Below are 23,905 nucleotides of genomic sequence, written 5' to 3' on the forward strand. Positions count from 1 at the left end.
AGCATCTTATTTTGATGGGTTTACATGAACAATTTTTTCCTCAATGTTTTTCAGTTTCCTTTCTAATCTTTTACCAAATAATGCTACCCACTGTGTACAACATTGCCTGTTTCACATGCATGTTGGAAAGTAAGATGCTTTGGGGAAAGACAGGATATAATGACAACAAATGCAGAAGGCTGCATGACAATCAGTACTAATTCTACCAAGAGTCAATATATCAACTGCATTGACTAATGCAAGTTGCAGGTGTGAGTGATTTACATGCATCAACTCATATAGGTGTGAATGCTCTACGTAATTAACTCATGTAGTGTGAGTGCTCAACATGCATCAACTCATAGAGGTGTGAGTGCTCTACATCAGCTCATGTAGGTGTGAGTGCTCAACATGCATCAACTCGTATAGGTGTGAATGCTCTACATCAGCTCATGTAGGTGTGAGTGCTCTACATGCATCAACTCGTATAGGTGTGAATGCTCTACATCAGCTCATGTAGGTGTGAGTGCTCTACATGCATCAACTCGTATAGGTGTGAATGCTCTACATCAGCTCATGTAGGTGTGAATGCTCTACATACATCAACTCACGTAGTGTGAGTACTCTACATGCATCAATTCATATAGTGTGAGTATGTACATGCATCAATTCATGTAGATAGATATGAGTGGTGCACATATATCAACTTATGTAGATATGAGTGTTCTACATATATCAACTTATGTAGGTGTGAGTGTTCCATATCCATTAACTCATGTGAGTGTTCCACATGCATCCACTCATGTAGGTGTGAGTGCTCTACATGCTTCAAATCATTTATTCCTTGTTAATTTTTATTTTAAAATAACAATAGGATCTGAGTGCCTAATTTTACTTTTAGAATAAGACAAATAGTATCTTGAGGCTAGTAGATTAATTCTCCAGTCAGGCTTAAGTTGGATTTAGAGTATTAATGTTAATAACAGCAATTAAGATAAAGTGAATAAAGAAAACTTATTTGTGAATAGTAAAATGATTTCTTGTTCTTAGGTAGAGTAGAGAAGCTTCCAAACAAACCAAATGCCACAGGTCAAAGAGTCTTCACCAGCTGAAAAACTGAACCATGGAGTTATTTTTATCAAACTGTTTTCCACAACATAAGAAATGGCTTATAAACACAGATTCCAATTTCCAAGTTCATGTGTGATGATGTTACAAATGAAAGTATTTTTATAAGGTTTTACCAACTGAAGATTTGAGCAGGTTAGTTATGCTCAAATTTGAAAATTAAATTACATATTAATGTGTAGTAAAAAATGTCAATAAATATTATACATACCAAAATTCTAAGAACTATGAGATCAGAAATACCAAATAATGTATTTTTCTCAGGAACATATACATTTTGTCTTCCCCAGATGTTAGCTTATCACAAGCCACTCAAAGACTCATGCCTGTTTCTTTCTCCAGGTAGAAAATGTTCTACTTGGTTCTAGCAAAATTGTACTCTTAAAAGTCTCATTTTCTTGTGAAATTGAAATTACACTGACAAAATCATTAGGTAATATCTCGGCTGTAAGTTTCACGTTTCTGCAATACTGATATCTCATAGACGAGTTCTAAAGCTCTAATCTTACAGCCACAGAAAAGTAACAATGGAGTGTAAGAACAGTGAGTTTATTGCTAAAGATTCCCTGTGACGAATGACTGATTACAAGATAGATAAGATAGTGAAATAAGAGATTTTCAGTAAATATGAATTATCTAATGATCTTTATGATTATCTCAGAATAAAGTTGTCTTTAAGAGATAAATTTAGAGTAATTATATATCGTCACCACACAATAATTCTTATGGTAGAGATTTTCCTACTTTTATATGTAAGAGGATGTTCATATAGAAACTGTCACCAAACAGAGCTACATAAACATTGCATTCTTACAACTGGTTAAGCTTTTTTATCTCCACTCAAAAGCTAAACCTGTAATAAGTGGCTTTTCTCTTTCAGATCTTAGAAGAAAACAGCTAATGAACAGCAAAAGGAAAAAAGATTAAAAACAACAGCAACAACAACAACAACAACAAAAAAAAAAAAACAAAAAAACAAAAAGAAAACGCTAGTGGCTGAGACAGAGAATATAATCCAGTATCTTGCTCAATATAATTCAAGGTAAGACTCCATACAATGGATGAGTAGCAGTAATTGTCACTCCTGAACCTGTCCTAAAATGCAATCCAAGACCAGCGGTAAAGATGCTCTCTACAGGGACAGCATTCTGACAGTAAAACAGCAGAAAATGGAAGACACGGTGGGAAGGACACCTTGGTTTACCAGAAGCAGTAAAAAGGAATCTGCTGCTCTCTGTGGAGATCACTTGCTGTGACCAGCTCTCGCTCTATCTAACTCTATGCAGAGGCTGTAGGAGTGTTTCCTACAGCAACAGCCTACTCAAAGACCATTCTTGAAGAGAGATTCATTAAGTAAAGGGCAATGAGGAGCTCCAAAACAAAAATTAAAGATGCTTTTATTGAGAACTACATGAAAAACTGGGGAGAGCAGTCCCCTGATATATTTAACTTACAGTCTTCTCTTCAAATCCAAATATTCCAAAGGGAGAATCATTCGGTGGTATGACAACAGTCAGCACAACATCATCGCCTAGTCGGCCGCCACCAGTCACGCTTGTTAAGGAGATGCTGAATGTTTCTGAGAATTCAAATTCAGTATCATCAATTATAGTGATGTGTATTGGTGCAATGACCTATGAAACAAGGTGAGGAGAGAAGGAGAGGAGTCAGAGGGAGACAGGAAGAGCAGGGAAAGACACAATATAATATATAATAATTTTTATTATTATATTTTATTATAATATAATATAATAATTTTTCCTCATAAATATTTTCATCGTTTGTGATGAGTGAAACAAAACACAGTAGAAAAGAATAAAGCAGGTTTTGCATATTATATTCATAATACATTGAGCATAGTGTATATATAGGTTTCCTCAGTATTAGAAATTTACAATCTGTTATTTTCAAGGTTAATTGCAAATTTAAGAAGACATAGGCTATTTTATTATTGATGTAAAAAGTAGTGGCTTTTTAAACAAAAATTTCTAAATGATATGCACTTGCTAGCAACCACACAAGCATAAAACCCAGTGTGCCCAATATTTATATTGCATGACGATAGAGTGGGACCACAGAACAAGCAGTGTGGGCAGGAGAGACAGCTCAGGGGCGGCGAGCACACACTGCTCTTGGAAGGAAGCCAATGTTGGTTCCAGCACCAAGTCAGGTGGTTCACAATCACCTGTAATTGCCCGATTCTGGCTTCCTTGAGAACATGCCCACACATGCACCAACCCACACACAGTTCATACATATAATGAAAAGAAAAACAAAGCTTTGAAAATCACCACTGACATCATCAATCAAACCTGCAAGGAGAAAGGCATGAGAAAAATGAGGTGTTAAAGGATATTGATATTGATATGATATTGTAACTATTGATCAGACTTACCAGTGTCTATGTGAAACATTTTAATAACTAAAAACTAAAGCTGGATCCAACCTGTGATTTCACATATGGTCATAGATATACTTTGCCTCCACTGTCGCATTCAAACGTTTGTACACTACGCCTAAGCTGCATTACTTTGATATACTGAGCATGAAATACATTTTTTTCTATCCAAAACATTTCACAATTGGGGAAAGCAAGAAATTGAGATGCCATACTTAGGTAAGCAGAATAAAATAAATAGAATCAAATGAGACCACCGCTTGTTGTCACAGCCACACTTCAAATCTGTCCCGTACAATACAGAATATCTTCCCCCATGTCTTGAAATTTAAAAAAAAAAATAATGATTCAGAGAATGCTGGTAAATGATGACACTTCAAGTTCAGGCTGGGAACAAAATGCCCGGGAATCCAGCTGCTTCAGGAAAAGCCACTTTACGTGCTGCTGCTGTAACATAAAACTTACCCCTTTACTTGTGTTACCCTCACCCGTGCTTGGGGGAAAACATTTCAAAGTTCTGACTTTAATAAACAAGTTTTAGCTGTACTAGGTTTGTGTGCACAGAACATCTAGGTGTGTGCACATCCTTTGGCACTCAGAAACAACCGATGAGTTTCACATGCTATGTGACTCCGTGCAGGCAAAATCAGGCTAAACTTAAGTAGATTGTGCTATCTGAACGAGTTACAAACCGGCTTGTGGTCCATATACCTTTCTATTTACTAAGAGTGTGTGCTGGGGAAATGGCTCAGCCGGTGAGATACTTGCTATACAAGTGTGAGAACCTGTGTTTGGATCTTGAGAACTGATGGAAAGCCAGATACTGTAGCACACACCTGCCATCCAAGCACCCTGAAGATAAAACTGGGGCAGAGAACTGAGACGGCACAGAATCTCATGAGCCAATTAACTTGCCATGTGCAATCAGTGAGGGATCCACTCTCAAATACAGTGGAAGGTATGGACATACACTTGAAGTTGTCCTATGACTTCACACGCACACGCGCGCGCACACAGAGAGAGAGAGAGACAGAGACAGAGACAAACAGAGACAGAGAGAGGCAGAGAGATTTCTAAGTTTAAATAAATTTATATGTAAATTTATAAATCATATTTATATATAATATAAATTAATACGTAAATTTATCAAACTTTTACTATTTGTACTTATTATAAGGGATCCAGCTTATAAACCAGTAACACTGAGGAAATATCTTATATTTATTGATTGTTTAGCCTAACGCTAGAATATTGTTTTTCAGATTTTCCCAAAACTTAACTATTTTGTTCGTATGCTATCATTTTTCTCCATTCTAACAGAAAGTTCTGTATAGCAATAAGTATCCACATACCACAGGTTCTCCACTTAAAAATATCTATATCTGAGTGTGCTCAGAAGAGATAAACAAAGCATAAATATTTTTAATAGTATTTATCTGTAACCACAAAGAAAATACAAATTAGAACGGTTTTGAGGCTTCGTCTTTCCACAGCCAGAATGCCTATAATAGAAAGCAAATAATAAATGAAGGCAAGGACGTGCGAAGAGGAGCCCATATGGTCTGTTTGTAGGACGTAAGCTGCTTTAGAAACTACAGAAGTCAGTGCAGAGATGCTTTGAAAGCTAGACATAGCGCAACCATATCACACTGCTACATCACTCCTGAGAACGCACCTCAAAGACTGCCCACATCATACTACAGAGATACTCATACATCTGTATTCACTGCTGCTCTCTTCCCAAATAGCCAGAAAATAGAACCTGCCTAGATGTCTACCAACTGATGGATAATGGAAATGTGCAAGATAAACATAATAGAGTCTTATTCATTGGCAAAAACTGGAACCATAAAAGCTGTAAAATATGTAGGGGAGTGGAACTAAAATTACAAAATACTGTGTGAGATTGCCTAGGCCAGAACAGAAAGAGAGAGAGAGAAACTCAGTATATTCTATCTAATATGTGAGATCCTAGTTTCACGTTCTTGTAGTAATGTGTTATTTGAGTGTAGTGCCTATAAAAAAAGGCAGGGAGAAAGAAGGGGACTGCCAAACAGGGTGGGAAGAGACATGAAGGAAAGGAGGACAGACAGAAGGCATGCAGTTGTCAGGAAGGGGAGACTGGAGGGAAAGGTTGAGAGTGGAGACGTGTGGGGTGTGACGTATAGAGGAAAGGACTAACCAAGCCAGCTACATGTGGGAAAAAACTAGAAATCTGCTTTTTGTATGCTTATTACAGGGTGTAACATTCTTAAAAGAACTCGAATGGAGAGACCCTGTATGGTGAACAGTCTACCTCCTTGAAGTCAGCATAGGTTATGGGTGAACAGTATACCTCCTTGAAGTCAGCACAGGTTATTAAAAATCCTGCTACCAGTTGTGGACTACTTCCCCAGGGGCTGTTGGCTAAGTAGGGCCTATACAACCTATTGTCACTAGAAGATATCAAACCCAGAAACCAAGCTGCCACTAAACAGGGAATCCTTCCTCTGGCTAGCTGTCTTAGTAGCAGAAGATGCAACACAGACTACATGGGAGAAGGCGCTATTCACAGTCCAGCCCAGCGGGAACTCCTGCTAGCTGCAATACTACCCCACAGTAGTGATCTGACTGGGGAAACTGTGATGCCTATGATGGGACCAGCCAATGGCCTCCTGCTTGGATCTGAGGCACATTCCCCAGAAGGGAACCCATGCCTGGTGTTGTGCACTTATTCAAGAGCCTATAGTTGTGGCCCGTGATTAGGAGAACCTATCACTACTGTTTTAGGAACAAGATATGTTACACTGCCCTCCAAACACCCATGTGTAGACCCAGGGGTTCTGCTCTGGCCTCATCAGGAAGCTTCTTAAAACTGCAGGCAGCAGGCAGCCAGAGACTCATAATTGGTCAAAATAACAAGAACACACACTAGCAGAAAGTGTGGCCCAATAGAGAGCACACATATCCCCTCCTTAAAGGCTCAGAGAACATCATGGAAGAATGAGTAGAAAAATCTTACAAGGCCAAGGATGAGGAGCCTCGCCACAGAAAGATGCTGGGCATGATATATATAGTTACTGACTCTCCAACTCACTGAAGATGGGATGTCATGTGCAAGACTTGCATAAGATTAGGCCTGTAAACATTCCACCAGGGATGGGGGAGGGCCCATAAAGTCCCCACCCTCCTTGAGGCACTGTAGGAATTAATGGATGCTTAGGAAGAGGCTGTCACATCTTCAGTGGTGTAGCTGATGAAATGCTCGAAGAAAGCCGCTCTCACCCATCCGCATTCAAGCACCCAAAACAAAGTTGGTCACAGCCAGAGGTGAGAGAGGAATGAGAATTATGTATCTAATTCACTCTGCGCATCAGCGATCGTTCTGCACATAATTAAAAATAAAAAAGGAAAATACCAACTTATAAATACTAAGAAATAAAATTAATAAGTAAACTAAAACAAGAAACAGAAGAGTGAATCTGGCTTTTTAAAAAGTATTTTTTCTTAAGAACCTGTAAGGCAATTATTATCCTACCACAGAACTTCTATTTCAAATGGAAGAGGAGTTCACAAAAAGGTGGGATGCTTGTTCCTTGGAAGTCTCTTTCTGGGGCTGGAGAGATGGCTCAGCAGTTAAGAGCACTGACTCCTTTTCCAGAGGTCCTGAGTTCGGTTCCCAGCAACCACATGGTGGCTCACAACCATGTGTAATGAGATCCAATGCCCTCTTCTGGTGTGTCTGCAGACAATGACAGGGTGTATTTGCTGCACCTCAGGACAGGCGTCATAGCCATGAGTAGTTTGCCAACACAAAACAAACACAATAGTCTTTTTGTAGATTTTTTGTCTCATTAGTTTTGCTTGAGCATTTTTTTCTCATATCAGGCTTTTGCTTGTATATTCTAGGTTCTATTTTTGTAGTTTGTATGTGCTTCTTCCTTTTTGCTTTTGTTTTTTAAAGAGAGAGAGGGTGTGGAGCTGAGTGAGGTGGGAGCATTTGGATTTAGAGAAGGGAAAAGTCTGATTAGAATACATTGCATGCATTTTTCATTAGAAAACCATAAAAACAAATTCTTGTCTTGTGTTTATTAACAGGCTCTATAGTGATTAATAATACTTAAATACTAGAATGCACTCAGCAATCTCTAGTGTATGTCCCCTGGGTAGATGCTCATACGTGCTTGAAGTCAAGTTAAAATAAATCTGTTCATAATGAACATACCTGTCCATCAACAAATCGGAGCATCCCGTGTGGTGGCTGAAAGTCTTCCAGGCCAGCACTGTCTGGTGTTGCTTTCCAATAAACATTTACTGTCTCAAAGCTTCCAGCCATCCGGACGACAGGAACTTGAAGAACATTCAAGGGCGGAGGCCCCTCGTGAGCCATTATGACTCCACCAACATCCTTTAACAAAGAATAGAGGTTGAAAGGCAGCTGAAAGTTCAAAACTCGCCTAAGCAACAACTTGCTGACTTTGTCATTCTCACTTACATGAGTAAGAAGGTACTTAGAACTCAGATCGAAATGCAATGAAAAAATGTTTAATTCTGTGGTCTTGCACAAAGAACTGAAACTAATAGTAATACAAATTGAACACTCATCTTGATATACATCTCTACAAATAAGTGGTAGCGTACAAAGGCACTGGCCAAATCAACAAGGGTCAGCTTCACCCAGTTTACTACAGATGAGAGAAATGTCATCTCACTCTGGTAACATGGAAGTTAAAAATCCCTCTGGGGTCATCGTTTTCTTCAATCATGATCTCCGCTGATTCCATCCTTGGCCTCTGCACACGGGGCTGCTCTGCAGGGAAGTTGGGGTTCACCAGGTTCACTGCAGCGATGGTGACAATGAGTCCTTCATCCAGCTCAGGAACCTCATCCTGGGAGGGGTAAGGAGAGACACTTCATTTGGTTGTTTGGGTCCTGGGATGATGCCCAGGTTGGTCTCAAGCATGCTGGCCTGGGTACCCCTCCCACACCCTCTTGAGCAGCTGGAATTACACATGTCTTCCTCCATGCCCAAGTGAATTTAAAAAAAAAAGTATTTCATTTGTATTGTAAACCTGACATTCTCAGGTTTGGTGACTCTGTTACACATAAAATGTTTTCTTGCTAAATTTTAATACAGCCTATACATTCTCAGAGGATCCTCAGAATCTATGATGTATTCAAGACTAATAATGATCTTTCAAAGGCACCCACAACTGCATTATGAAATGTTTTAAAATCCTGTCCCATAATTTTGATCTCACCCTTTTGAATATATCATCCTGAAAAACGTTTAAGAAAATCTGATGAAATTTACATGTATTGTAAAAGTGCAAGTCTTAGATAGAAATCTAGATGTAAGCAAACATTACAGTTAATTTTGAAAAACAGTCACTTTATTTGTGTGAAAGTAATTTTAAAAATCAAGATGTAGAAGTAACATTAAAAAAAAAAACAAACAACGAAAGCGCCATCCTACCCCTCCCCCCTTTATGTGTTTTTCCTACAGTCTTGCTACAGGACAGGTAACTGGTGTCAGCAAAACTCTAACAGGAACACAAATATTGCAGTATCTGCTTAACAACATATGACATGACTGTAGTGTCTAGCAGGCATTATCACTACCCTCAAACGCTATTGTCATGACTGTAGTGTCTGACAGACATTATTACTACGCTCACGTGCTATTGTTTATAATATACTACTTAAACATTTGGTGGCATTGCATATCAAACACAGGGCCTTGTGCATGCTAGGCAAGCAATTAGCTCTGAATTGAATCCCCAGTCCTGATTATTATATGTTCTTATAATGTTATTCGACACTAAGTAGTAACATCTTTGATGTCTTATGAGTATTTCAGGGGCATCTGCCTGTTTTCTTCCTTTGTGTCTCTGCTTCTCTGGCTCCATTACCTCTTTAGACAGAAAGAGGAAGACATAGTGTGATGTGGCCCACAATTTAGACCTAGACCATCTAAATGTTCATCTGTATTGAAATTACTATATCACAAAGTAAAAATTCTCCCTGCCAGCCAAACAATAAAATAACTAAATTGACTTGAAGATTTAATTTATTCAGTTATTAAAGCAATTAATTACCTCCACAGTACGGCCAAACAGACATACAATCAATCAAAATTCAGCATTTCAAATGCATTCAAATCATTCCACTCTAAAACAAAAATAATAAATACACTTGCTATTTTCCATCCATTAATAAAATATTTGAGTAGCAAAATTTCACCTTTGTATTTAAAAGTATATTTTAATCATTATTAACCATTGGGGAATTACAGGTTTATGATTAAAAGCATGTTAGCTTACCTTACATGTGTATTGGAATCTATACTTACTGGCAAAATGGCAACTTCAGCGTGAGTTTCTTTTATGTTTTCTTTCATTATTATTACTGAGTCTTGCAACACAAAGTCTTCGTTCTCAGTAGCTTGGCTATTGATGTGTAGTAAGAAATTGGGTTTCGCTATCAAGTGAATGGAAATGTCCCCAAATAGTCCTTTGTCTCGAACAATGTGAAGGCGAACGACGGTGATATTCTCTAGGAGGTAAACATGCCTCCAGTTAATAAGCTGTTCTGTGTTCTGCTAAGGTCGCAAACACTCATGGCAGAATTCACTCTCTCTAGACAGTTAAGGAAGTAGGGGTTGCACAAAGGCAGCACCCTAGGGAGAGCTTTTCTGTTTAGTCTCCATTGTTCCCAAAGCTGTGCTCAAAAATGGCTATCCACTCTTGGATTGCATCTGCTTCAGCCTCTGTCTCACAATGCCGCCTCCTACGCCTTCCATGTCACACAAGAAGTCAATCTGATTGATGTCTTACAAAAGTGATCATATGGGATAGTGCATAGGTGACAGTTGCGTAATGTTCACAAATATCTTGAAAATAAGATCTTGAACACACCATCATAATTTAATAGTAACCATCGAAAGAGTGATTTAAACTTCTACCATGAGGTGTCAACCACAAGGTTCAAAGTGTCTCTGAGAATCCGGTATTTTTTTTGTTCCTCAGAGTAAGATAATTTGTCATACTTAAAATGTTTATTAATATCCTCATCAGTCTAAGAGCTTCAAATGATTATGATTATTTCCAAAAGGGAAAAATACAATTCCTACAAATTTCTATGTTCTAGAAATGTTTATTGAATGAAAATGAATGTGCTGTTCTATTAATGTCTATTGTCTTGAGTATCTATTGTACATACAGACAGGCATGGGCTCAGAAACGTAACTGCACACCACTTGTCCTATCAGCTCTGCAATTAAAAGGAATGTGAAATCTGTTTGTCCGTTTCTTTATCTGAAAAGTCTCAAGCCATCCTGTAAGTTTGTTATAAATACAAGCTTTATGCAACATTTTATTTCAATAGGCTGACTGATCATAACCTATTAGAATATTTATTCAACAAAAGGAGTCAGAAGTTATTTAGGTAAATAGTTCAGCACTGTCCACTGTGTATATCACCGAATAAAATCACTCTAATTCCTGTTTGGGGTAACATAATTGATACCTCCAGCACCAAGTTTCTCCTTCAATGTTGCTGACTGTTCCCTGCACCTACTGAGACTACACAGGAAGTATGTCCGTGTGCAATGCAAACAAGTAAAGAAACTAAAGAAAAGAAAAATAAAAGTCATCCTTGCCACTCATGCAGCATAAATTAACACTTCTGTTATAAAAGCATGCTCTGAGAAATTAAATTAAAAGTACTGTAGTAAACATTATTGCAAGGTCAGTCCATAATTATCAAATTTAAATTAAAAGGAATATGGCCTCTTAAGCTGAAAAAAAGTCATATGAATAAGGAAATATATGTTCCTTTCAAATGGTATCAATAAAATGTCGAAGGAAATGTTTTATTAGAACCTGACAAATCGGGGCTGGTTAGATGGCTCAGGGGTTAAGAGCACTGACTGTTCTTCCAGAGGTCCTGAGTTCAATTCTCAGCAACCACATGGTGGCTCACAACCATCTGTAATGGGATCCAATGTCCTCTTCTGGTATGTTTGAAGACAGCTACAGTGTACTTAAATAAGTAAGTAATATATATATAAAAAAAGAACCCGGCAAAGATTTGTCAGGACTGACCTGTGGGCTCTGGCACTCTAGTGAAGAGAGACTCAGCATGCCAGCCAACCACACCATAGGGCGAGTCACTGGGCAGGATGGTCAGCACAGACTTGCTTCTGCTCTGGTCAATCGTAGCGCCTTTTGATGGGTCCTCAACCCCTTCTGTGACAATCCCGGTAAGTGTTACAGTCACAACCTCAGATAACTCTGGCAGATCATCCGCAAGAACAGTCAGAGTGATTGTAGACATTGCCTGGTCCTCTGTGAATGAAATCTAAAAAGGAGAGCTTTACTTATATTACGATTAACATCATGTCATAAAAAAATGTTCATTTCCATCAGAATGGCTAAGATCAAAACATCAGGTGATAGAACAAGATGGCGAGGATGTGGAGAAAGAGGAACACTCCTCCATTGCTGGTGGGATGGCAAACTGACACAACCACTATAAAAATCAATCTGGAGATTCCTCAGAAAATCAGAAATAGATCTACCTGAAGACCCAGCTATACCACTCTTGGGCATATACCCAAAAGATGCCCCACCATGCCACAGGGACACATCCTTCACTATGTTCAGAGTGCTCTTATTTGTGATAACCAAGAGCTGGAAACAACCCAGATGAACCACAACAGAAGAATGGATACAGAAAATGTGGTTCATTTACACAATGGAATACTACTCAGCCATTAAGAACGATGACATCATGAGTTTTGCAGGCAAATGGATGGAACTAGAAAATATCATTCTGAGTGAGATAACTCAGACCACAAAAAGACATGCATGGTATGTATTCACTAACAGTGGATATTAGCCCCCCCCCCAAAAAAAAAAAAGAAAGAAAAGAAAGAAAGAAAAAGAAAACCACAGAATACCCAGGATACAATCCACATAACTCAGAAAGGGCCCAAGTGAGGATGCCTCAATCCCACTTATATTCAAATTGTCATATCTTGGTGCTTACTCTTCAGTGCAACGTAAGAGCAAAGTCTCTCAGGAACCTTAGTAGTTGACAGTATACATAAACCACTAGAGAACAAAAGGTGGTTTACCACATTAAATGTTTCGATCTACAAAACTGTTGCAATAATTGATGCCACACATGGATGCTCCATTTAGCAATGAATACTGATTCAGTAGAGAGAAGAGAAGACAAGATCCAGCCGTGCCTCTGTCTTTCCTTTCTGCTTTGTCTGATGTCAAATTGAAATTTGTAAAAGTGGGCTGGTGAGATGGCTCAGCAGTTAAGAGCACTGACTGCTTTTCTGGAGGTCAGGAGTTCAAATCCCAGCAACCACATGGTGACTCACAACTGTCCATAATGAGATCTGATGCTCTCTTATGGGGTGTCTGAAGATAGCTACAGTGTACTTACATATAATAAATAAATCAATACCCACTTGGAAGGGAGGAGAAAGCAATCAGGAGGGAAGGTGGAACCTGGGTGGGAAAGGGGACAGGGAGCAGAGGAGGGAACATGATCAGGTGTTAGGTGGGGGAAAAAGGACTGAAATCCTGAGGGGCAGCAGAAAGAATGGAAACAGACAACCTCAGGAGAAAATGCTTCCCTCAGAGGGAAAGAAATATGCTGAAAGCATCTTAGATCTTTTCTGACAGGAATCTGATTTAAAGATGACTTTCTACAACACGTATCCCATATTCATTCAAAAATCAATTCTCCAAATGATGGTTTGCAGGCCTAAGCCTTTGCTCCTCCTAAGAACCAGACCCATTTACATAAATGAAATGTTATTGGGAGGCAGCCAAACAACCGTGAGTAAACACAGTCACCACCTGTAACGACTGCTTTATGTTATCTGACAATTGTACTATATGAGCAAAGTAGTTCTTACAATGAAAAAAATCACAGTACATCAAGTCGGAGCATCTACTATGTGACCCCTTACTGTTAGGAGCCGCGGTGAGTGTGACAACATTCGCCATTACAAGATGGCACGGGCATCCTGTGCTCCCACAAGTAAACAACTAACTGCGCAGGTGCAAAAGGCAAAAGCGCCAAAGTCACTGCCCATCCCGGGGCGTATTATGGGTAATGAGTGAACAGCCAATCAGAAGTGAACACACCACTCTAGGGTACATATAGCAGTGCCTTTCCCAGGCTTGGGTTCTTCCGCTTCTGCTGATACAAGAATAAAGCCTCGCTGTGGTAACCACCCACCACCCGAACACCGCCTCACGTGTCTCTTTCGCGGGCGAAGGGGACTCGGAAGGGGCGCAGAACACCTTACAACATGTATCTATTGATCCCCACACTACTTAAAAATAATTCTTTCGACCATGCTGTCTGGGCAAGGTGCAAGGCCTGCTCTCATGAGTGCTGCTGCTGCTGGTGAGGGGACAGGGCCATCTCTTCAGCTCCCTGCTGCTGGTGGCCAGGATGGAGGGGAGAGAAAGGACATCTCTCTCCCTGGCTTACACCACTGCACAGCAGGTGAGCATGGCAGACATGCAGGTGAGCTGGCCTCACGGTCATGAGCCTGGGAGAGCCGGCCCTGTAACTTGTTTACTATGCATTGGTGTGGGCTAGGGAGAGATCTGCTTCTCCCCTTGCTCCTATCCATCTATGGCAGACAGGAGAGCTGTCACTGAGGTCATGAGAGCAGGAAAGCTGGTCCTGCCCATCACTGGCTGCAGCACTCAGGAGAGTGGGCCTTGTGCCTTTTCTGGGCAGCACAGTAGAGCCAGCCCTGCTGGCATGGGCACTTGGTGAGCGGGCAGCATGGGTGTGAGATCGAGAGAGCTAGTTTTGCCCTTTGTGGGCTACAGCATTGGGTGAGCTAGCCAGGGCAGTGCTGGAGAGCTCTCCCTGATGGTGTGGGCATGGAACAGTGGGTGGGCTGACCAGCTCAGCTACAACCCAGGCTCAGACCTAGGGCTTTGGGTTGGCCTACCACAACATCTTTTCTATCTATAAACTGCTATGGCATGTAAAGGGCCAGTCCTACAGATCCAAAACCGCAGCGTCTCCATGACACAGGGCAAGAAGAGGTTATCTGAGAGGAGTCCCAGTGAGGATCCAGAATGGATAATACAGCAAAAGCCAGAGGCCTTGAACCAGATGACTGACTCATAACAATGAACATTTGTAAGTAAAGAAGTGTGGACAAAACTGTATTTTGTGGAACACACTGTCACACTCTACAGTCTCCACAACAAGATTTGTTTTTCTTTAAGGAGGCTGCAGCAATGGTGGGGGGCAGATACAAAAGGACAGGGAGATGAGTGGAATTGGGGTGCACGATGTGAAATTCACAAAGAACCAATTAAAAGGTAAAAGAGAAAAAATAATTCTTTCAAAAACAATGTCAAGGAAAGAGGCAGTTATAAGTTTTAAATCTTAATCATACTTACATAATAATCTAGAGAAATATACTTCAATGCATACAGAAACAGAGACACAACTAGTGGTAATTTGCATAGAATAAGTATTAAATACAAGAAACTGCTAAAACACCCTTAGTATGCTGAAGTACCCATCAATGTGAAATTATAAGAACCCAGAAATGCTGAACTGCTACACGTATTTTTCCAAGAGATAGTTTCATAAAATCTCCTTTCAGTGATTCTTCAGAGAAATATTTGGGCAAAATACTGATTTATAGAACCCCAGGAAAAGAGGTCACACTTCTTTCAAATAGCAAAAGGCTCCTTGAGTCCTTTTTGTGAGTCAACTGTCCCTTTGGTATTCCGATTAGATTTTTTGAAACACAGCATCAATTTTATGCTAACTTACATGGTGGATAATGTGTTCCACAGCCCAGACCCCTTCCTGGGGCTGATGAGGCCATCTCTCAACTACTGGGAGCATCCAATCCTGTGCTTACCTTTGGAGATAGTCCTTAGCTCTAGCAGATGCTCTCCACCACAGTCAACCCCCACCTAGAGGCACCCTAGTCATGACCACCTGCTGAAAGAGGGAATCCCAATGGATCAGGCCTGAACCGGGGATGACTGACACGGAGCAGCTTAGACACAGAACTCTCCCCAGAATTCACCTCCACGGAATCTGCACTACTTGCTTGTGGATCAACTTCTCCCTGGACATGTTTCTGCCTTCCTCATTTCCATATGATTAATTCATGTAAGCCTCCTGCCCAGAGCTCTCCACCTCAGTCTATGACAGCAAATAGAAACTTCCTTCAGTCTACAGCCCTCACTGGCCTTTCCACAAGGACGCCTCCTTCCGCAGGCTTGTGATCTAAGTACTCTTCTGGCTTTTCTATGTCTTGACACACTTCCACTCCCAGTTTGGCTCATTTTATCTTTCTGATGATGTAATGTAATTTGGTTAACTCATGTAGTGAACCTCAAAAGGCTTCATTTCATGTCTGGATAGTTTTTCTTTTATAGAAAAAAAAAATCTAACCTTAAATTGCATCTTACTCTATGGCACGAATCCAGTGTTAACATAATCAAACTCAAATATTTCTTCCAACAGACACGATTTGGTCCCATGAATCAGCGATCATAAGTGACTTATAATTCTATAAGTACATACCACTCCTGAGGTGGGAAATACATCACTGACACTTCCGGCTGCCTCCCACGCTACAGTTACTCGACCGTGCGTTCCTCTCAAGCGTTCAACATTCAGGGTTACCAGGCTATCTCTGTCCACTTCCTCCAACTGCTTATGCAATGAGTTCTGAAAGATATACAGAACGGCACAGGGGATTGCCTTGAAATACCTAAGCAATGTCCGTTTGCACTGTTACATATTTATGAATGTAATTCTGAGCAGCATGAAGTGGTACAGAAAACAACAGTTACCAACAGTGATGCGTTTGTGAGGCGTGGTGCTCAAGCTCCTGAGGCCAGAAAGACAGCAAGTTTGAGTCTGGCCCAGACACAGAGTACAGCATCTCAACAAGTGAGTACATAAATAGCCCAGTGTCACAAGAAATCATTAATCGTATTGCATTGTTTTTATGTTTGTCTTCCTGGCATATTCTGCTCAATGAACATACATTACTTTTATACCCAGCATGCATTTTCTTTTTAAAGCAGTACACATAATGTTGAAAGATTTATAGAATAGCAAGAACATAGTCCAGAATGGCAGGGAAATCCTTTGTGTCTGTGTAAGGTCTGGTAATTCCTCCAGGTCTCCCTTTCTTACTAGTAAATTACGAGTTAGCTCTAGAAATCTCCAATCCCGCACCCACTGCAAGAGCATCCTGAGAACTAAGACCCTCCTATCCGTTTGCTGATGTCTCTTAGGCTTAAATTCCTATCCTATGAAATATTTAATTAGCTGACCTATTTCTGTTGATGATGTTTCATTCCTTAGCTCATGGTCTGTGCAACTGTTCCTCCTGCCAGAAAGAAGACATCCCTCTGTGCTGTGTCACAATCCCTCTCTCCCCACCTCTCCTTCCTAGCCATGTTTCTTCATCCCAATTCTACTGGCTACCACTCTGTGAAGGTTTCACTCTTTACCAAATACATGCAACATCTTGTGCTATTTAAAGAAATTTTTCTCAAAGGACACCTTCCACATACGTTCAACCTTTAGGCATTGTGACACCAATTTATCATCTACAGAATCCACTCTTAATAATCATACAATTGTATTAGCTAAAAATTTTCTCATAATGTTTTAAGTACATTTAAGATTTTTTAATTTGGCCAACTTCATAGCAAGGGATATGTAGCCCTAGACTGAACACACACCCTTTCTTAAAGCATCCTTGCTTTCTTAGTAGGGTAATCATTTTAAGAATAATGATTTTTTTAAAAAAAACTTCTATAAAATTCTTCATATGTTCTTAACAGAGGTCGTCTCTGTTAAGAACATATGAAGGCATAACGACCTCTGTTAAAGGGGAGACACCCCCCCCTTTAATGCTTATGGATGTACCCATTTAGATGTTCATTTGAATGGAGATCCAACCTGAGAGAACATTTACATGGCTATTGAGTGTTGTGTTACACATGTGTCAAAGTCACACTCTTGCTCACAGATAGTCACAGAATGCCAGATTTTAAAATATTTTAACTCATTCAGGAAAGGAAAGACTTTCCTTGGCTCCATGCTCTTCATTACTGATGGCAACTAGGCTGGGGCCTGCATATCACCAGAAGATGCACCAGAAATTCTATTAAACCTCATCATAGAGGTCGTCCAGATACGAGCGGCCTGTCCTGAGGCACTTGCTAAGGAATTCTACAGAAGAGCATTAAGGAGTTCTGGATCTTGCCCACAAGAAACACAAGGTGTTAGCTGGGCAAACTTCCTGAAGAAAGACTGTGGGTGAGAGGGTAGAAGGAACCTATGGTGTCTGTCACCTCTCACATTCTCAGTTCAGTATCCCTAGGCTTGCCCTTCATATTTGTCAGAAGCTCCTGTGAGTGTTATCTTCATGCCCTACAGGCTCTCCCCAACTGTCGAACTGTGAACACAACACCCTCCAGTTCCTGTATTTTTGAAATCTAATGAAAATAAACTGACAATAAATTAATCAACTCTATCATTAAGAAGAAAAGGCACGACATGAAGGTCCGGATAATGAGTGCCAGTTTTCAACCACGCAAGCACTCTCTGCTAAGGTGTCCTTTGGGGAGAGATCTAAAGAAGCTAATGAAAATGTGAACAGCTGATAGGAGAGGGGTTATAAACTTGGGACACCCTGAACTCACACAGTTTATATCTTAAAGTTGGCCTATGCCACGTGGGAACCCCTGTCTACATGTCACTACTAAATGCTTGAGATTGGTTGGTCTCTAAATGTAAAACGTGTACTGCAATTGAAAGACAAAGTAGTAAAAAGAAGGTAAAATATTTCAGCCATCTTTTACACACCATGTTGGAATTTCAGCATTCTGGATATGCTGGGTTCAAGAAAGCACACTACTTAAACTGGATTTCCTTGCTGCTTGTTCTGTCCCTCAGTCTACTAGAAAACCAAACTATAAAATTACTTCTATGCTCATATTCTATTTCTTTTCAGCCTTTGTCAGGTTTTCCTTTGAACCAGTGATCTGCCCCGCCTCCCGCCCCATAAGCAGCTAAGGACTATGCATGCACAGACCTCGTTTTTTAAAGCAGCTCTTCTCCCTACAGTTTTCCAGACGGAGGTGAAGGGTAGTTTCATGCTTCCCGCAGCTTCATCATGCCATAACTACTGGATTGTAACAGTGACCTCCAGTCAATGCCACTTTCCACAAAATATGTTCACAACATAATAGCTGGAGCTGTCCTTCCAATGCAAGTTACTGGCTGGAATGTTATGCTCCTTTCTCAACACTTCCAAGCCCTCCATCCCCAAGGGACAAATTCAGTATGTTGCTAAGGGACCCAGGTGATAACATAGAGGGTATGACTGCTAGTCTGTAAGAGTCAAACTCACGAGGCTGACCCTCAGCTAGTGTCTAAGAATCTGGTCTTCAAGAGGTCTCTTCCATTCCTAGCTCTGATGCATGGTTCCTATGTACAGACAATTTATACAAATAATATGCTTTCAGGGTTTCAGGGGTTTATACTAATGTCTGTTTTTCTTCTGGGATCTAAAGCTTTGACATGTGACATGACATGACCAGCTAGCAATAAAAAAACCTTGGTTATGAGCCTGAACTAAGATTCTCTGAGTGGCCAAATTCTACATGTGTTGTAACAATACAACACAATGCTAGGGAAATTTGATTCGATATATTCTATGTGATTCCATGGATAAAGAACTGCTGGAATCTTATCCCTTGGTTTTCCTTGGATTGTCTCATGATTAATTTTCTTTAGATAATTTCAAATTGTAGCTTTTACTAAGTGTGTGTGTGTGTGTGTGTGTGTGTGTGTGTGTGTGTGTCACAAGACTGACTAAACATCATCTACAGGGAACATTCCTAGTGAATCACTGAAGCTGTAAAAGCATCCTTCCATTTTGTCACTAACTGGACTTGAATAGCAAACCAGTACTACACAGTAACAAGAGCTTTTGAGCAAGCAGAGTGAGCATTCAGCTTTCCAATGGCCCGTCTGAACAGTAGTGACACATGGTAAGACGCAGCCAACCCACAGTTTAGCTCTGTTCAAGATGTGTTCACAATAGCTAAGACTATTTGAACTTGGTTTTTTTTATAGGTGAAAGATTTGGGGAAAAGATGCATCAGAGATATTGATATAACACATTAATATATCAGAATACACTTTGAAAATAGAATAACAACACAATATGAATGTCCGCCTTTCTTCTCATTGGTAAAGAAATATGAAACCCAGGTAGAAGGGAGCCTGAGAAGATTTTCAAAGTTCTTTCCTTGAGAAAAAAGCAGCAAAGGCATCTCTATGTAACTCAATGTCTGTACTGTTATAAGCCTCACCACTGCTCTGATGTAATATCTGTATGTGATATGTGTGATACAACCCACTGTATAGTGTGTGTGTGTGATATAATATACTGTATAGCATGTGTGATACAATCCACTTATAGTGTGTATGATACAATCCACTGTATAGTGTGTGATATAATCCACTGTATAGTGTGTGTGTTATAATACACTGTATAATGATTGTGATACAATCCATCGTATAGCATGTTTGAGTCAATCCACTGTATAGTGTGTATGATATGATACACTCTATAGCATGTGTGATACAATCCGCTGTACAGTGTGTATGATATAATACACTGTATAGTGTGTGTGATATAATACACTGTGTAGTGTGTGTGATATAATACACTGTGTATTATGTGTGATATAATACACTGTATAGTGTGTGTGACATAATACACTCTATAGTGTGTGATATAATATACAGTATAGTGTGTGTGATATATTATACTGTATAGTGTGTGTGACATAATGCACTGTATACTACGTGTGATATAATACACTGTATCTAGCATCTCTTTTGTTACTACCCTCTGGTTTAAAAAAAAACTTTTTTAAGATAATACCTGAATCAAAACACTGAGACAAGACCAAACAGTAAATGTATTATGATCAATAAAAGCAAATAAACAGAGCAAACGAGGAATTCTCTGTAGAATTCTACTGTAGGTCAGAATTCTCTGTAATAAGAAGTGAGGCTGAGGCAAGGAATGAGACAAAGATTGAAGACAGGGCAGGTATCACTCACTCCTTGAAAGTGTATTAGAACTAATTTATCACTGCAACAACCTTGACATAAGTGTAGACGCTCCAGTCCTCTTACCTGGGCAAATGCTACAACTCCATAGGCGTCATCATTTGAAATGACAGTGACTCTCACATAACTGTTAATGCCAATCTCTGCTCCCCCTTTTGGATTTGTGAGCTGAACTCTGAAGGATTCTTCTTCTTCGGGAACTGTGTCATCAAGGATATTTACTGCTATGATTGCTTCCTTGTCGCCAGGTTCAAATATCAGTTCACCTAAACTAGCATGAGAAGCACATTTAAAATGAGCCAATGATGACCACGGAAGGATACAAATGATGGGTTAGTCCCCGACACTTGTCACACTGAATAATACTGACGTCTCACAATGATCAAAACATTCCATAAGTAAAACTTGCAGACAAAATAGTCATATAATACTAGTTAACTTGATAGTCTAGATGCTAAAAGTATAGATAACAAACAGATTTCTGGCTTATAATGACTCCTGCATTTTACATAAAGCAGTAACTCAGTCAATAAGGCGGAGAACTTTGGTGCCATACAGGGCTGTGGGTAAATTAAAAACACTAAGCGTCAACTATTGAACCTACCTAGGAATAAAGTCGGACTGGCTGGAGACGTAGCTCAGCTCGTATAAGTGGGAGTCAGTGGCTCCCACTAAAGCAATTAAAGTCTTGCTTGAATTAAGCGACTTCACCGTAACAAAAGCTGCATCGAGCGCAGCAGGCGCTTCCAGAACGAAAGAGAAGGCATTGAGCTCTGAGCTCCAGCAGTAAAGAGCAGACCGGTCGTGGGCAGTTAGAAGCACATGGACTGGAAGGAGAGAGAGGGATCAGAACTGAAGCATCGTGGGCACACACTTGCTCTCTTCACAGCTCCAAAGCTCAACCCTTCCAATGCTCAAAGTTCCACATGATTCCTACGCTAAAACAAATAGGATTCTGTCTTGAAACAACAGAATATAATAGTTAAGTACTGTGCATGGGCAGACTCGACTTGGCATTGTACACATAATCTGTTGATGAAAAAGAAAAGCCACAGCCCAATAAGATAAAATTGAATTTTGTAATTTTTGTGTCCATGCTAAACTTACATAAAAGTAACTTTTTATAGCAAAACATACTCAACATTTTACCACCAAATGCTTCACTTTCGTATTTTATTCTCTAGAGTTTTTATAATTTATAATGGACAGTTGTAACTAGTAGAGACAAAGTTCTAAATAATCATAATTACAGCATTATGCAGGTTGATGAGCTACCACATGGTATTCAAGTTTGAAGTTTTTTTTTTTTTTAAGTTTTAGTTATTTGTCCATTTTGTGTATATGACAGCATGCACTCCAGGAGCACATGGCGTCAGAGGGCGACTCTTGGGAGTCCGGTATCTTTATACCACATTTGGTTGACAGATTTGGCAGCAACAATCTTTGGTCACTGAGCCATCTCACCCACACAAGTTTCTAACTTTAATATATAAGTACTAGTTTCTGTAGCCGACCTTAAATATATTTAAGATTTCCTGTAGACTGAAGTTTTCATCACTAAGTAGAAATACAATGCTTATTTTCACTTAGCAAATTATTCACGGTGTTTAATTAACTCAAAAAAGATGAACACATGTATGACACTTTGAACGTGCTTTCCAGAGCACTCGTGATGTTACCAGGACCTGTGCTATTGTTAAGTTGTGACAGAGCCATTCATCTGCAGCTACACAGACTAGGAGAAAGGTGGCTAAAATACAACATGTAACACCAAACGCTCTTCAGACATAAATGGAGTGGGGGTGGGGAACCACGGAGAAACACACAAGTTCTAGTGTGGACTGACACTCAAGACCAGAAAGCTGGTCAGAAAGCCTGAGTAGGGATTAACAGGCCACGGATCTGGAGAAGCTGACACAAGCCTTCTAGTGTGTGTCCCGTCCGTCAGTTACAGTGAAAAAGCCGCCATAACCTACTGCAACCTTTTACTATCACAGTGGGGAAGCCACTGTCACTATTACTGTTGCATGTTCTTAAGACGTGCACAAAGGTAAAGATGGGAAAAATGATAACAATATATGAGAATCTTTAAATGGCCAAATATTTTGCATAAAGCTGTGGAAAATTACAGACATTCCAAAACAAGTTTTAAAAGCTTCCCTTTTAAAGCAGTCAGCAAGGAGGGGCTTTATCTCTGTGTCTATGTCTCTCTGTGACTGTCTCCTTTTCTTCCCTCTCTCCTTCCCTCCATCACCTTCCCACAAAGGGTACTATAAGTTTCAGAATATACACCAAAATGCTTTAATTTAACTGGCTTCCTAATCTTTCTTTGTTCATCCCGCTTGCCACTATTCCCTCACTGTTTCGTCCACACTGGGTCCTTCAGGTTTGTTTCCACAGAGTGCGCGCTCACTGCCACCGCCTGATTCTTTGTTTAGTTTGTACTCTTGGCCTAGAGCCCATCTCCTGTGCGGCTCTTTGCCTCCTACTAAACCCGTAATTCCTAATCCCATGGTTATTGAGGAAAGCTTTGTAGGTATATCGTAAATTAGCTTAAATTCTTTGCAATGTTGTATCCAATTCTTTTCTGGAAATTATCTGTTGTAGCTATGATCATTTTTGTCACACATGTACATGTGTGTACACACACAAACATGCATGCACACCCCCCACACACACAAGTCTCTTTCTCCTACTACATGCTACATTTTTGCATGACAGAGATCACATGTGACTTGAGCTGCCCTGTTCCCACAGGTTCTGTCCTGTGACTGTCACCTTAAAGGAACCCATTTACCATTAAAGGAGTCAAAAAAAAAAAAAAAAAAAAAGTGACAAGTCTACATATCCTTGCAACATGTGCCCTGTTCGTATTCCCTCTGCCATTTTCAGAAATCAGTCATAAAACTAACCAAAGCATGACTATGTGAACTCATGCCCCTGGTTCCAATTTAACATTTTTATAAAATATTTGACTTATACAAACTGAGAAATCCTTTGAACATTCTTTAACGCATGCTTTCAGCTTTCAAGAGTTTATAATAGCTATCCTGATTCATCCCCTGCAGTCTTTTCATGTCACTACAACTTCAAGTCACTGAAACAAAAGAAACAGAGAGACCTCACAATGGGTTCTTCATAAAACCTCTGGCAGAATTTCTCCTGGATTCTTTTAGAAAATGCACCTATTATATTTTTTTAAAAAAAATCTTTAAAAGGAATTCTATA

General features: G+C 39.9%; 1 protein-coding gene across 1 annotated transcript in view; it reads right to left on the minus strand.

The window, feature by feature from the left end:
* Nucleotides 1–23,905, minus strand: part of Adgrv1 (adhesion G protein-coupled receptor V1) — a 514,991-nt gene that overhangs the window by 359,568 nt on the left and 131,518 nt on the right. Inside the window, exons 51-58 of the mRNA XM_076927075.1 lie at nt 21,282–21,504; nt 20,744–20,948; nt 16,091–16,237; nt 11,590–11,845; nt 9,837–10,039; nt 8,197–8,373; nt 7,710–7,892; nt 2,562–2,741 (exon numbers count right to left, since the gene is read on the minus strand). Coding sequence (XP_076783190.1) covers nt 2,562–2,741; nt 7,710–7,892; nt 8,197–8,373; nt 9,837–10,039; nt 11,590–11,845; nt 16,091–16,237; nt 20,744–20,948; nt 21,282–21,504 — 1,574 coding nt within the window. The remainder of the gene's footprint in view (nt 1–2,561; nt 2,742–7,709; nt 7,893–8,196; nt 8,374–9,836; nt 10,040–11,589; nt 11,846–16,090; nt 16,238–20,743; nt 20,949–21,281; nt 21,505–23,905) is intronic.

The sequence above is a fragment of the Arvicanthis niloticus genome, chromosome 29 (genome assembly GCF_011762505.2).
Source record: "Arvicanthis niloticus isolate mArvNil1 chromosome 29, mArvNil1.pat.X, whole genome shotgun sequence".
Taxonomy (NCBI): Eukaryota; Metazoa; Chordata; class Mammalia; order Rodentia; family Muridae; genus Arvicanthis; species Arvicanthis niloticus.